Genomic DNA, 13,374 nt, shown 5'->3' with positions numbered 1-13,374 from the left:
TGTTTACCCGAATATTTAACAAGTACCATTTTTCCACACCAGCCACAAAACTCAATTCCTCCTAGAATTATTTAAACTAAATACTTGCCCCCCGCCTCTCACAGAAAGTTCAGAAAAACACAATAGCCTTATTTATAGTCGAATGTTTACCCGAATATTTAACACATACCATTTTTCCATACCATCCATAAAACTCAATTCCTCCTAGAATTATTTAAACTAAATAGTTACCCCCGCCCTAGAAAGTTCATAATAACACAATAGCCTTATTTATATTGAAGCGTTTCTTAGTCGTATGTTTACCCGGATATTTAATAAGTACCATTTTTGCACACCACCCACAAAAATCAATTCCTCCTAGAATTATTTAAACTAAATACTTGCCCCCGCCTCCCAGAGAAAGTTCAGAAAGACACAATAGCCTTATTTATAGTCGAATGTTTACCCAAATATTTAACACGTACCATTTTTCCATACCATCCATAAAACTCAATTCCTCCTAGAATTATTTAAACTAAATACTTACCCCCGTTCTAGAAAGTTCGGAAAAACACGATAGCCTTATTTATAGTGAAGTGTGTCTTAGTCGTATGTTTACCTGAATATTTAACTAATACCATTTTTCCATACCATCCATAAAACTCAATTTCTCCTAGAATTATTTAAACTAAATAGTTACCCCCGTCCTAGAAAGTTCGGAAAAACACGATAGCTTTATTTATAGTGAAGCGTTTCTTAGTCGTATGTTTACCCGAATATTTAACAAGTACCATTTTTCCATACTATCCACAAAACTCAATTCCTCCTAGAATTATTTAAACGAAATAGTTACCCCCATCCAAGAGATTTCAGAAAAACACAATAGCCTTATTTATAGTGAAGCGTTTCTTAGTCGTATTTTTACCCGAATATTTAACAAGTACCATTTTTCCACACCATCCATAAAACTCCATTCCTCCTAGAATTATTTAAACTAAATAGTTACCCCCGCCCTAGAAAGTTCAGAAAAACACAATAGCCTTATTTATAGTGAAGCGTTTCTTAGTCGTATGTTTACCCAAATATTCAACACGTACCATTTTTTCACACCTGCCACAAAACTCAATTCCTCCAAGAATTATTTAAACTAAATAGTTACCCCCGCCCTAGAAAGTTCTGAAAAACACTATAGCCTTATTTAAAGTGAAGCGTTTCTTAGTCGTATGATTAAACTAATATTTAAAAAGTAACATTGTTAAATACCAAAATAAACACTCAAGTCAGCCTATATTTATTTAAACTAAATATTTACCCCCGCCCTAGAAAGTTCTTAAAAAAACAATAGCCTTATTTATAGTGAAGCGTTTCTTAGTCGTATGTTTACCCAAATATTCAACACGTACCATTTTTTCACACCTGCCAAAAAACTCAATTCCTCCAAGAATTATTTAAACTAAATAGTTACCTCCGCCCTAGAAAGTTAGGAAAAACATGATAGCCTTATTTATAGTGAAGCGTTTCCTAGTCGTATGTTTACCCGAATATTTAACAAGTACCATTTTTCTATACCATCCATAAAACTTAATTCCTCCTAGAATTATTTAAACTAAATAGTTACCCCCGCCCTAGAAAGTTCAGAAAAACACTATAGCCTGATTTAGAGTTAAGCGATTCTTAGTCGTATGTTTAACAAACTATTTAACAAGTACCATTTTTCCACACCAGCCACAAAACTCAATTCTTCCTAGAATTATTTAAACTAAATACTTTCCCCCGCCTCTCACAGAAAGTTCAGAAAGTCACAATAGCCTTATTTATAGTCGAATGTTTACCCGAATATTTAACACGTACCATTTTTCCATACCATCCATAAAACTCAATTCCTCCTAGAATTATTTAATCTATATAGTTACCACCGCCCTACAAATTTCGGAAACACACTAGAGCATTATTTATAGTGAAGCGTTTCTTAGCCGTTTGCTTAGGTTTATACTTAAAAAGTACCATTTTTCCATACCACTCAGAAAACTCAAGTCTTCCTAGAATTAATTAAACTGAAGATTTAACCCCGTCATAAAAATTTCGTAAAAACACGATAGCCTTCTTTATAGTGAATAGGTTATTAGTCGTATGTTTAACCTAATATTTAACAAGTACCATTTTTCAATACCATCGATAAAACTCAATTCATTCCATAATTATTTAAACTAAATAGTTACCACCATCCAAGAATGTTCGGAAAAACACGATAGCTTTATTTATAGTGAAGCGTTTCTTAGTCATCTGTTTACCCGAATATTTAACAAGTACCATTTTTCCAAACCAGCCACAAAATTCAATTCCTCCTGGAATTATTTAAACTAAATACTTACCCCCGCCTCTCACAGATACTTCGGAAATTCACAATAGCCTTATTTATAGTCGAATGTTTACCCAAATATTTAACACGTACCATTTTTCCATACCATCCATAACACTCAAGTCCTCCTAGAATTATTTAAACTAAATAGTTACCCCCGCTCTAGAAAGTTCGGAAAAACACGATAGCCTTATTTATAGTGAAGCGTTTCTTAGTCGTATGTTTACCCGAATATTTAACAAGTACCATTTTTCCATACCATCCATAAAACTCAATTCCTCCTATAATTATTTAAACTGAATAGTTACCCCCTCTATGGAAGATGTCTAAAAACACGATAGCCTTACTTATAGTGAAGCGTGTCTTATTCGTGTGTTTAACCGAATATTTAAAAAATACCATTTTCCATAACATCCATAAAAACTCAATCTCTCCTAGACTTATTTAAGCTAAATAGTGAACACCGTCCTAGAAAGTTCAGAAAAACACAATAGCCTTATTTATAGTGAAGCGTTTCTTATTCGTATGTTTACCCGAATATTTAACAAGTACCATTTTTCCATACCATCCATAAAACTCAATTCCTCCTAGAATTTTTTTTAAACTAAATAGTTACCCCCACCCTAGAAAGTTCAGAAAAACACAATAGCCTTATTTATAGTGAAGCGTTTCTTAGTCGTATGTTTACCCAAATATTCAACACGTACCATTTTTTTCCACACCAGCAACAAAACTCAATTCCTCCTAGAATTATTTAAACTAAATACTTACCCCCGCCCTAGAAAGTTCAGAAAAACACGATAGCCTTGTTTATTATGAAGCGTTTCTTAGTCGTATGTTTACCCGAATATTTAACACGTACCATTTTTCCATACCATCCATAAAATTCAATTCCTCCTAGAATTATTTAAACTAAATAGTTACCCCCCGCCCTAGAAAGTTCAGAAAAACACAAGAGCCTTATTTATAGTGAAGCGTTTCTTAGTCTCATGTTTACCCGAATATTTAACAAGTACCATTTTTCCACACCAGCCACAAAACTCAATTCCTCCTAGAATTATTTAAACTAAATACTTGCCCCCGCCTCTCACAGAAAGTTCAGAAATACACAATAGCCTTATTTATAGTCGAATGTTTACCCGAATATTTAACATGTACCATTTTTCCATACCACCCATAAAACTCAATTCCTCCTAGAATTATTTAAACTAAATAGTTACCCCACCCTAGAAAGTTCGAAAAAACACGATAGCCTTATTTATAGTGAAGCGTTTCTTAGTCGTATGTTTACCTGAATATTTAACAAGTACCATTTTTTCCATACCATCCATAAAACTCAATTCCTCCTAGAATTATTTAAACTAAATAGTAACCCACTCCCTAGAAAGTTCGGAAAAACACGATCTCCTGATATATAGTGAAGCTTTTATTAGTCGTATGTTTACCCTAATATTTAACAAGTACCATTTTTCCATACCATCCATAAAACTCAATTCCTCCTAGACTTATTTAAACTAAATAGTTACCCCCGCCCTAGAAAGTTCGGAAAAACACAATAGCCTTATTTATAGTGAAGCGTTTCTTAGTCGTATGTTTACCCAAATATTCAACACGTACCATTTTTCCACACCAGCCACAAAACTCAATTCCTCCTAGAATTATTTAAACTAAATAGTTACACCCGCCCCAGAAAGTTCGAAAAAACACGATAGCTTTAGTTATAGTGAAGCGTTTCTTAGTCGTATGTTTACCCGATTATTTAACAAGCACCATTTTCCACACCAGCCGCAAAACTAAATTCCTCCTAGAATTATTTAAACTAAATAGTTACCCCCCGCCCTAGAAAGTTCAGAAAAACACGATAGCCTTATTTATAGTGAAGCGTTTCTTAGTCGTATGTTTACCCGAATATTTAACAAGTACCATTTTTCCACACCAGCCACAAAACTCAATTCCTCCTAGAATTATTTAAACTAAATAGTTACCCCCATCCTAGAAAGTTCTGAAAAACACGATAGCCTTATTTATAGTGAAGCGTTTCTTAGTCGTATGTTTACCCGAATATTTAACAAGTACCATTTTTCCACACCAGCCGCAAAACTAAATTCCTCCTAGAATTATTTAAACTAAATACTTACCCCCGCCTCTCACAGAAAGTTCAGAAAGACACAATAGCCTTATCCCCGTGCAACTCATGATATGCGTAGCCTACTGCCAGGAACCAGTGGGGGAATCCTTGCTCGTAATTGCTAATCACCTTAACCCTTTTATCCATCGTCAAGTGCATAGTCCCAAAACATGTTTGACTACTTTATATCATACCAGTTTTTTAAGAAAAACGGGTGATTGACAGCTTTCCCTACAAAAGCATTCCTTAATACGCAATTTGACAATCTCTAGTTATGTAAATCAAGTTCTTGGAAATTCACTTCCCCCTCGAGTACTAGATCAATACTTTGCCCCTCGTGCTTATGTCATTCACCCCCCCCCCCTGGCCTACATCACTAATTCCCCGCGCGCTTCTGTAAATCACCCCACATGTCATTACACGTGGCCAAACAACAACAGATCGATTGACCTTGACCCCCATTAGACTCGATCGATAATCCTTGAATAAATTATGTAAAAAAAGTTGTAGGTGGCAGCAGGGGTGCCCGTCACGAGTATAAGATAGCCTTCTACTATCGAATGAGCCGTTTTTCAAGTTTTTACGACAAAGATTTCAATTAAAACCTTATATGCCCCCAGGGCATAACTTACAATCCTTGCACTGAGGGTTGCGGGGGAGTGTCTGGGGAAAAGGTGGGCGTGAGAGGGGGTTAATTGCCCTCGAATCACTTTCGACTATTAAAAAGGGTACTAGCCCCTTGAATTTTAAATCGAATGAGACCTTTTACAAGTTTCTACGACAAATATGTCAGTAAAAACTTTATCTCTATGTGTATCTATGTGTATTATCTCTATATGTGTCGTCTCTATATGTGTTTCGTCTCTATGTGTGTGTCGTCTCTGTTTGTGTGTCGTTTCTCTATGTGTTGTTTTTTACCTTCTTGTTTCTTCATTTCTGTGTTTGTGTCGTCTCTCTGTGAGTGTGTCATATTTCGTTTTGTGTGCCATTTGTGTGTTTGTTTTATCTGTATGTGTGTGGCGTCTCTGTGTGTGTGTCGTCTCTCTGTGTTTGTCGTCTCTGTGTGTGTGTCGTCTCTGTGTGTCTGTCGTCTCTCGTTGGATGTGATTGGGGAAATGGTGGGCGTTGAAGGGTTTCCAATTGAATGAGCACTTTTCGAAGTTTCTACGGCAACTCTTTCGATACGAAGTGCCCAGGAATGGAGAAAAAAAAAACAAAAAAAAACACATTGTGCCCACATTGTTCTTTACTTAGGCAGCGCTAGCGCGCTGCCTATGACAGGTTTTCAAATCAAACAGTTCGTGGTAACGAACTGTAAATAAAGAGAGACCCGGCACAATGGTAACCAAAAGTCTAAAAAACGGAATTTTGATACGAATAGATGCATCAAAAGAATCAGATTTTAATTGTGATTTCAAATATATAAGTTTTATCAAGGTTAATTTTACCCATCAAAAATTACGCGCATAAAAAAATTTGGCTTATTTTCGAAAAAAGGGGGAAAGACCCCTTAAAAGTTATAGAAACTTAATGAAAATCACACCATCATATTCAGCGTATCAGAGAACCATACTGTAGAGGTTTCAAGCTCCTATCTACAAAAATGTGGAATTTTCCATTATTTGTCAGATGAAATATCACGGATGCGTGTTTATTTGTTTTTTTTTTTTATTTTTTTTATTTTTCCCAGGGGTAATTGTATTGACCCAGTGGTCCTATAATATCGTAGGAGGGTTCATTGGAACGGAAATTAAAAGTTCTAGCGCCTTTTTTAAGTGACCAACAAAAATGGAGGGCAACTAGGCCCCCTCCCACGCTCATTTTTTCCCAAAGTCACCTGAACAAAATTTTGAGATAGCCATTTTGTTTAGTCTGGTCGAAAATGTGATAATTATGTCTTTTAGGATGACTTAATCCCTCGAATCCCCCGGGGGGAGGGCTGAAATTTATGAACTTTACCCAATGTGAACATATAGCATTGGTTATTAGGAAGTATACAGACGTTTTCAGGGGGAATTTTTTCTGGTAGTGGGGGGGGGTCGGGGGTTATGTGGGAGGATATTTCCATGAAGGAAGTTTTCATGGGGGAAGGGAGATTGCTATGAAGGGGGCGCCGGACTCCCCAGCATTATTTAAAAAAAAAATCAGAAATTAAACATAAAAAAACAAGTTTTTCAACTGAAAGTAAGGCAACATCAAATGAAAGTAAGCAACATCAAAACTTAAAACGAACAGAAAATATTAGCTATATGATTGGGTTCACCCCCTAGTTAATACCTCGCTCTTTAAGCTAAACATTTTTTAGTATTTTCATAAGAGCTATTTATTCTAATTAACGGCCTTTGTGATTAAGGGGTCATTTTTAAAGAATTGAAACAAAATTCGAACTTTAGCTTGAAGAGCAAGGTATTGACTAGGGGGCAAACCCACTAATATACGTGTTAAAAATATATGAATTTAGAAGTTCGATACCTAAGTTAATTCGTAAGTTACGTATATTTATTAATAATAAAAACGTTCGTAAATAAAATTCAACAAGTTTCGAGAAAGCCATTTAACCAAATAAAAGTAAAATTAATATGCAAATTTTGTTTTAATTATTCATGTACGGTGAGCCCAAATCAAAACCTGCATTAATTCGAAAACGTTCAAAAATTAAATAAAAAAAACAATGTCTTTTTTAACTGTAAGTAAGGAGCGACATTAAAACTTAAAACGAACAGAAATTATTCCATATATAAAAGAGGCTGTCCCCTCCTCAGCACCTCGCTCTTTACGCTAAAGTTTGACTTTTTCACAACTCTATTTTTTTTAACAATAAAAAACTTTAGCGTTAAGAGTGAGGCGCTGAGGAGGGGACAGGCCCTTTCATATACGGAATAATTTTTTGTTCGTTTTAAGTTTTAATGTCGCTCCTTACTTTCAGTTTAAAAAAACTTGTTTTTTATTTAATAATAAATAAAGAGCCATGAAAGAGTATGTTAAGTTTTTGCGAGGGGAATTGTAGTAAAACGCTTAATTTAACACTAGGCTAGTGCTAAGATAGATTAAAATCTGACTTAAAATCAAATCTAAAATTCTACTGGAATATTAGCATAAAAAGTACTCACGAGGTTTGCTTAAAATTGGATTTGAATATAAGGGACTTTTTTAACAGATACTTTGATTCTATATGAATTAAATAAAAAAAATAAAATTTTTTTAAACTGAAAGTAAGGAGCAACATTAAAACTTAAAACGAACAGAAATTATTCCGTATATGAAAGGGGCTGTCCCCTCCTCAACGCCGCACTCTTTACGCTAAAGTTTGACTCTTTCTCACAACGCTATTTTTTAAAACAATAAAAACTTTAGCGTAAAGAGCGAGGCGTTGAGGAGGGGACAGCCCCTTTCATGTACGGAATAATTTCTGTTCGTTTTAAGTTTTAATGTTGCTCCTTACTTTCAGTTAAAAAAAAACTTGTTTTTTATTTAATTTTTGAACGTTTTTGAATTAATGGAGATTTTGATTTTGGCTCACCGTACATAAATAATAAAAAACAAATTTGCATATTAATTTTACTCTTTTTGGTTAAATGACTTTCTCGAAAGTTGTTTAAATTTATTTACGAACGTTTTTATTAGTAATAAATATACATAACTTACGACTTAACTTACGTAACGAACTTCTATATCCATATATATTCAACACGTATATTAGGGGTTTCGCCCCATAGTCAATACCTCGCTATTTACCCTAAAGTTCGAAATTTGTTCCAATTCTTTAAAAATGACTACTTAATCACAAAGGCCGCTAATTAGAATAAATAGCTCTTATGAAAGTACTAAAAAATCTTTGGCTTAAAGAGCAAGGTATTGACTAGGGGGTGAACCCAATCATATACTTAATAATTTCTGTTCGTTTTAAGTTTTAATGTTGCTTCTCACTTTCAGTTGAAAAGCTTTTTTTTATTTAATTTCTGATCCTTTTTTTTAATAATGCTGGGAATTCCGGTGCCCTCTTCATAGAAATTTCCCTTCCCCCATGAAATCTTCCTCCATGGAAAGATTCTCCCACATAACCCCGACCCCTTCTCCCCCACTACAAGAAAAAAATCCCCTTGAAAACGTCTGTATACTTCCCAATAACCAATATTATATGTAAACATCGGGTAGAGTTCATAACTTTCAGCCCTCCACCCGGGGACTTTGGGGGATTAAGTCATCCTAAAAGACATATTTATTATATTTTCGACCATGTTGAACAAAATGGCTATCTCAAAATTTTGATCGGGTGACTTTGGAAAAAATGAGCGTGGGAGGGGACCTAGCTGCCCTCCATTTTTTTGGTCACTTAAAAAGGGCATTAGAACTTTTAATTTCCGTTCGAATGAGCCCTTCCACGATATTCTAGGACCACTGGGTCGATACGATCACCCCTGGATAAAAAAACAAATAAACACGCATCTGTGATCTTTCTTCTAGTAAAAAATACAAATTTCCACATTTTTACAGATAGGAGCTTGAAACCTCCAGAGTAGGGTTTTTTAATATGTTGAATCTGATGGTGGGATTTTTATTAATGTTCTATAGTTTTTAGGGGGTGTTTCCCCCTTTTTTTCGAAAATCAGCCAAATTTTCTCAGGCGCGTAACTTTTGGTGGGTAGGACTAAACTTGATGAAACTTATATATACTAAACTTATATATTTGAAACCAGTATTAAAATCTGCTTTTTTTTCATGTATCTATTAGTATCAAAATACCATTTTTGAGTTTCGGTTACTATTGAACCGGATCGCTCCTTACTTACAGTTCGTTACCACGAACTGTTTGATATATAATATATACGAACATTTCAGCTCTGCAAACAACCTCAGAGAAAGAAAAAAAAACATAAACCCAAAGAACAATACACAATTAAAAACTACACGGTATAAACAGGGCTTGCTCACTTTTACACTGAAGCGCCATGAAACTGGGTGGCTATGGGCTTTATTTAGTTCAAATTAAAGAAGTCTTAACATCGTTACCCAAAGGAAGTACGTTTAAGTTTTAGCTGAGTTGCTGATAAGCATCTTACCTTTTGTTTTAATTGTTTTACGTCAGGTCCAATCACAGTGAGATTTTACTTAAATCAAAATCCCGCCTGTTCCGAAACCCAGTATTAACTATTATTTCTCAGATTTTGCCCTTTGCAATGGATAATTCAACATTGAAATTAACTAATATCGTAACTATTCCATGCATTTGCTTTTATCTCAAATCCCACATACTCCTTGTTTCTCTTGTCCTACAAATGTTCTTGAGCTCTGACGAGCTGCGGTAGCTCCTCCCAATATTTCTCTTTCATATTCCACTTTTCTTTTTTTAATAATTCTTCTTCTTCCTTTTTATTGTTGGATATCTTAAATCTCACATGCTCCTTGATTCTCTTGTCGTACAAATGTTCTTGAGCTCTGACGAGATGCGGTAGCTCCTCCCAATATTTCTCTTATATATTTCATTTTTCCTTTTTTTTATTATTTCTTCCTCTTCCTTTTTCTTGTTGGATATCTTAAATCTCACATGCTCCTTGATTCTCTTGTCGTACAAATGTTATTGAGCTCTGACGAGATGCGGTAGCTCCTCCCAATATTTCTCTTATATATTTCACTTTTCCTTTTTTTTATTATTTCTTCTTCTTCCTTTTTCTTGTTGGATATCTTAAATCTCACATGCTCCTTGATTCTCTTGTCGTACAAATGTTCTTGAGCTCTGACGAGATGCGGTAGCTCCTCCCAATATTTCTCTTATATATTTCATTTTTCCTTTTTTTTATTATTTCTTCTTCTTCCTTTTTCTTGTTGGATATCTTAAATCTCATATGCTCCTTGATTCTATTGTCGTACAAATTTTCTTGAGCTCTGACGAGATGCGGTAGCTCCTCCCAATATTTCTGTTATATATTTCATTTTTCCTTTTTTTTATTATTTCTTCTTCTTCCTTTTTCTTGTTGGATATCTTAAATCTCATATTCTCCTTGATTCTCTTGTCGTACAAATGTTCTTGAGCTCTGACGAGATGCGGTAGCTCCTCCCAATATTTCTCTTATATATTTCACTTTTCCTTTTTTTATTATTTCTTCTTCTTCCGTTTTCTTGTTGGATATCTTAAATCTCAAATGCTCCTTGATTCTCTTGTCGTACAAATGTTCTTGAGCTCTGACGAGATGCGGTAGCTCCTCCCAATATTTCTCTTATATATTTCATTTTTCCTTTTTTTTATTATTTCTTCCTCTTCCTTTTTCTTGTTGGATATCTTAAATCTCAGATGCTCCTTGATTCTCTTGTCGTACAAATGTTCTTGAGCTCTGACGAGATGCGGTAGCTCCTCCCAATATTTCTCTTATATATTTCACTTTTCCTTTTTTTATTATTTCTTCTTCTTCCTTTTTCTTGTTGGATATCTTAAATCTCACATTCTCCTTGATTCTCTTGTCGTACAAATGTTCTTGAGCTCTGACGAGATGCGGTAGCTCCTCCCAATATTTCTCTTATATATTTCACTTTTCCTTTTTTTATTATTTCTTCTTCTTCCGTTTTCTTGTTGGATATCTTAAATCTCACATGCTCCTTGATTCTCTTGTCGTACAAATGTATTTGAGCTCTGACGAGCTGCGGTAGCTCCTCCCAATATTTCACTTTTATATTCCACTTTTCATTTTTTTATTAATTCTTCTTCTTCCTTTTTCTTGTTGGATATCTCAAATCCTACATACTCCATGATTCTCTCGTCGTACAAATGTTCTTAAGCTCTGACGAGATGCGGTAGCTCTTCCCAATATTTCTCTTTTATATTCCACTTTTCCTTTTTTTATTAATTCTTCTTCTTCCTTTTTCTTGTTTGGATTACTATGGAGACGTTTTCTTATAAATCTATCACCGGAATCCAATTCCATACTCTGCAGCGGGTTGCTTTGGCTGAGCTCGATCTCTGGGACCTCTATTACTGAGCACAGACTAAACTCACTGCACCACCTCAGGTCATTCACCATTTATCTTCTTACGTTTTCGCATAATCTCATCACAGGAATTGAATTCTGGTCATTTATTTATTTTTTGTCTGTATTGTTTTCTCTATTTGGATAATGGTCGTGTAATAGCTAATCAGGAAATTCTATGAAAAATTCTAATTGTCTGTGTTTAAAAAGCTTCAGATCGATTAAACCTCAGATTTGGCTCGAACCAGTCCTGGACACTAGCTAAATCTCTGTCGTGAACAGGCTTTGTTTCAACTGATTCCCGAAGTTAGTGCTGATAAATTTCGGTATTATTAAAATTCATTGAGAATGGGCCTTTACTAGATTGAAAAATCGTTAATCAAACTGTATTTACAGGAAAAACAAGGAACGGACACATCATAAACATGAAAGTGGATCAATAGAAACCCTGTTACAGAAAGTCCTAAGTCAGGGTGAACTCATTAAGACACAGTTGGAACAGCTCAAAAGTCAGCAAGAACATATAATTAAAAAGAATTACAGGAAGCATAGACGAAAACGGACGGAAAGCGAAGTATCAAGTGTATCACTAGATATTGAACATATTGATATTTTAAGCAAAATTGTAGGTGTGAATAAAAAGATAATAAAAGAAGAAAAGAGGTTAAAACATCTCTCAGAAGCTTTGAAAACAGTTCCTGATGAATCTAGTCCAGACCCTGAAATTTATGAACTGCATCAAAAGCTGAAACAAATTGAAATTGACTGTCAAGAAACAACAACCATGTCTCGTGAAATTGATAGACAGTTAAAAGAGTTAGATAGTGAATTAGAAAAGCGACAAATGATTTATAGTGACCTTGAAGAAGACTGTATTGCAACTGAGCATGAATATGATATGCTTCAGCTGGAGTTGCAACTCTTGTCACAGAACCTGACAGAACAAATTCCATTGGACTCATTTAAATATGTGAACGAGTCGAAATTAGAAGGTAGTGATTCAAACTCTGACACGGGTCTTTCTTCCTTGCATAGTAGTGCAGACGAGGAAAGAGTTTATATTTTAGACACGTTAGTATAGCACAAATTTATATATTTTATTTTTACTTTTGTAAATAAATTGACTTCGAATATGGCGAACCTAGCTTTTTAATTGGTTTGATGTTTGACCTTTTTAAGTGCCATCATTTGGTAACTCATTTCTCACTTAAATGTAATATTCTAAAAGGTGCGTGCTAAAAGGTATGAAACCAAGATAAATAAGAAACCTCGGCATTGGATTTTTCTGTCATGAAAATTACTACCATTAAGAGATGACAGAGAACTACTTTGAACAACAAATTTGTGTTTATTACTCAAGGCACAAACAGGCCATACTCATACAAATTATCCCTTGGAAAAACATGCATAACCATAAAATATGTATATATTTAATTGGTTTTAAATATCAAAATATCAAGGGCAGAACTTGCAATGGGTCTGTGTCTACTGACCCATGTTAAAATTATGAAGTTGAAAGTCTTAAATGAGCTTAAAAGTGCATTTCTAGGATCCAATTTTAGGTCTTGCATTGCCAATCCATTGAGACGGTGAATTCTCCATGGAGAATGTTTCTCTCCTTGTGGGGAAAAGCCAGAGCATTCACCGATGCAGCTAATCCCTTTCCTCCTGAGCAACTAAATTTAAGCTCCATTTAGCGTGTCTTGCTCTGCTGCAAAGTCATCTTCCACCTTCTCTTTATTTGCATTCATATTTTATGTCCAATTTTTAGTCTCATGGTCTACGAGATCCATCTAAAGTGTGCAGGCTTCTTCTCATGATTTATTTTTAAGTTTCCCTTTGCCCAAACGTTTGGACATGGATTTCTTTTATTAATCCTTCTTGTGTGACAAAGTACGGTTATCCGTCGATGGGATTCGGATCTTTAGGTAATTCATATAAATTTAGAC

At 34.7% G+C, this 13,374-nt stretch overlaps 1 protein-coding gene across 2 annotated transcripts in view; it reads left to right on the top strand.

Annotated features, from left to right (window-relative positions):
* Positions 1-13,374, top strand: part of LOC148942480 (uncharacterized) — a 91,444-nt gene that overhangs the window by 69,743 nt on the left and 8,327 nt on the right. Inside the window, exon 3 of one of the 2 annotated variants that reach the window (XM_089102284.1) lies at positions 11,822-12,496. In XM_089102284.1, the coding sequence (XP_088958410.1) occupies positions 11,822-12,496 (675 nt within the window). Of the gene's footprint in view, positions 1-11,821; positions 12,560-13,374 lie in introns of those variants that run through there. The other variant, XM_089102285.1, reaches the window with a different exon arrangement.

This window comes from Artemia sp. Qi Xiang Cuo, chromosome 16 (assembly GCF_049724085.1).
Source record: "Artemia sp. Qi Xiang Cuo chromosome 16, ASM4972408v1, whole genome shotgun sequence".
NCBI lineage: Eukaryota > Metazoa > Arthropoda > Branchiopoda > Anostraca > Artemiidae > Artemia > Artemia sp. Qi Xiang Cuo.
The sequence above is the reverse complement of the archived record's forward strand: the minus strand, read 5'-3'. Positions and strand labels throughout refer to the sequence as shown.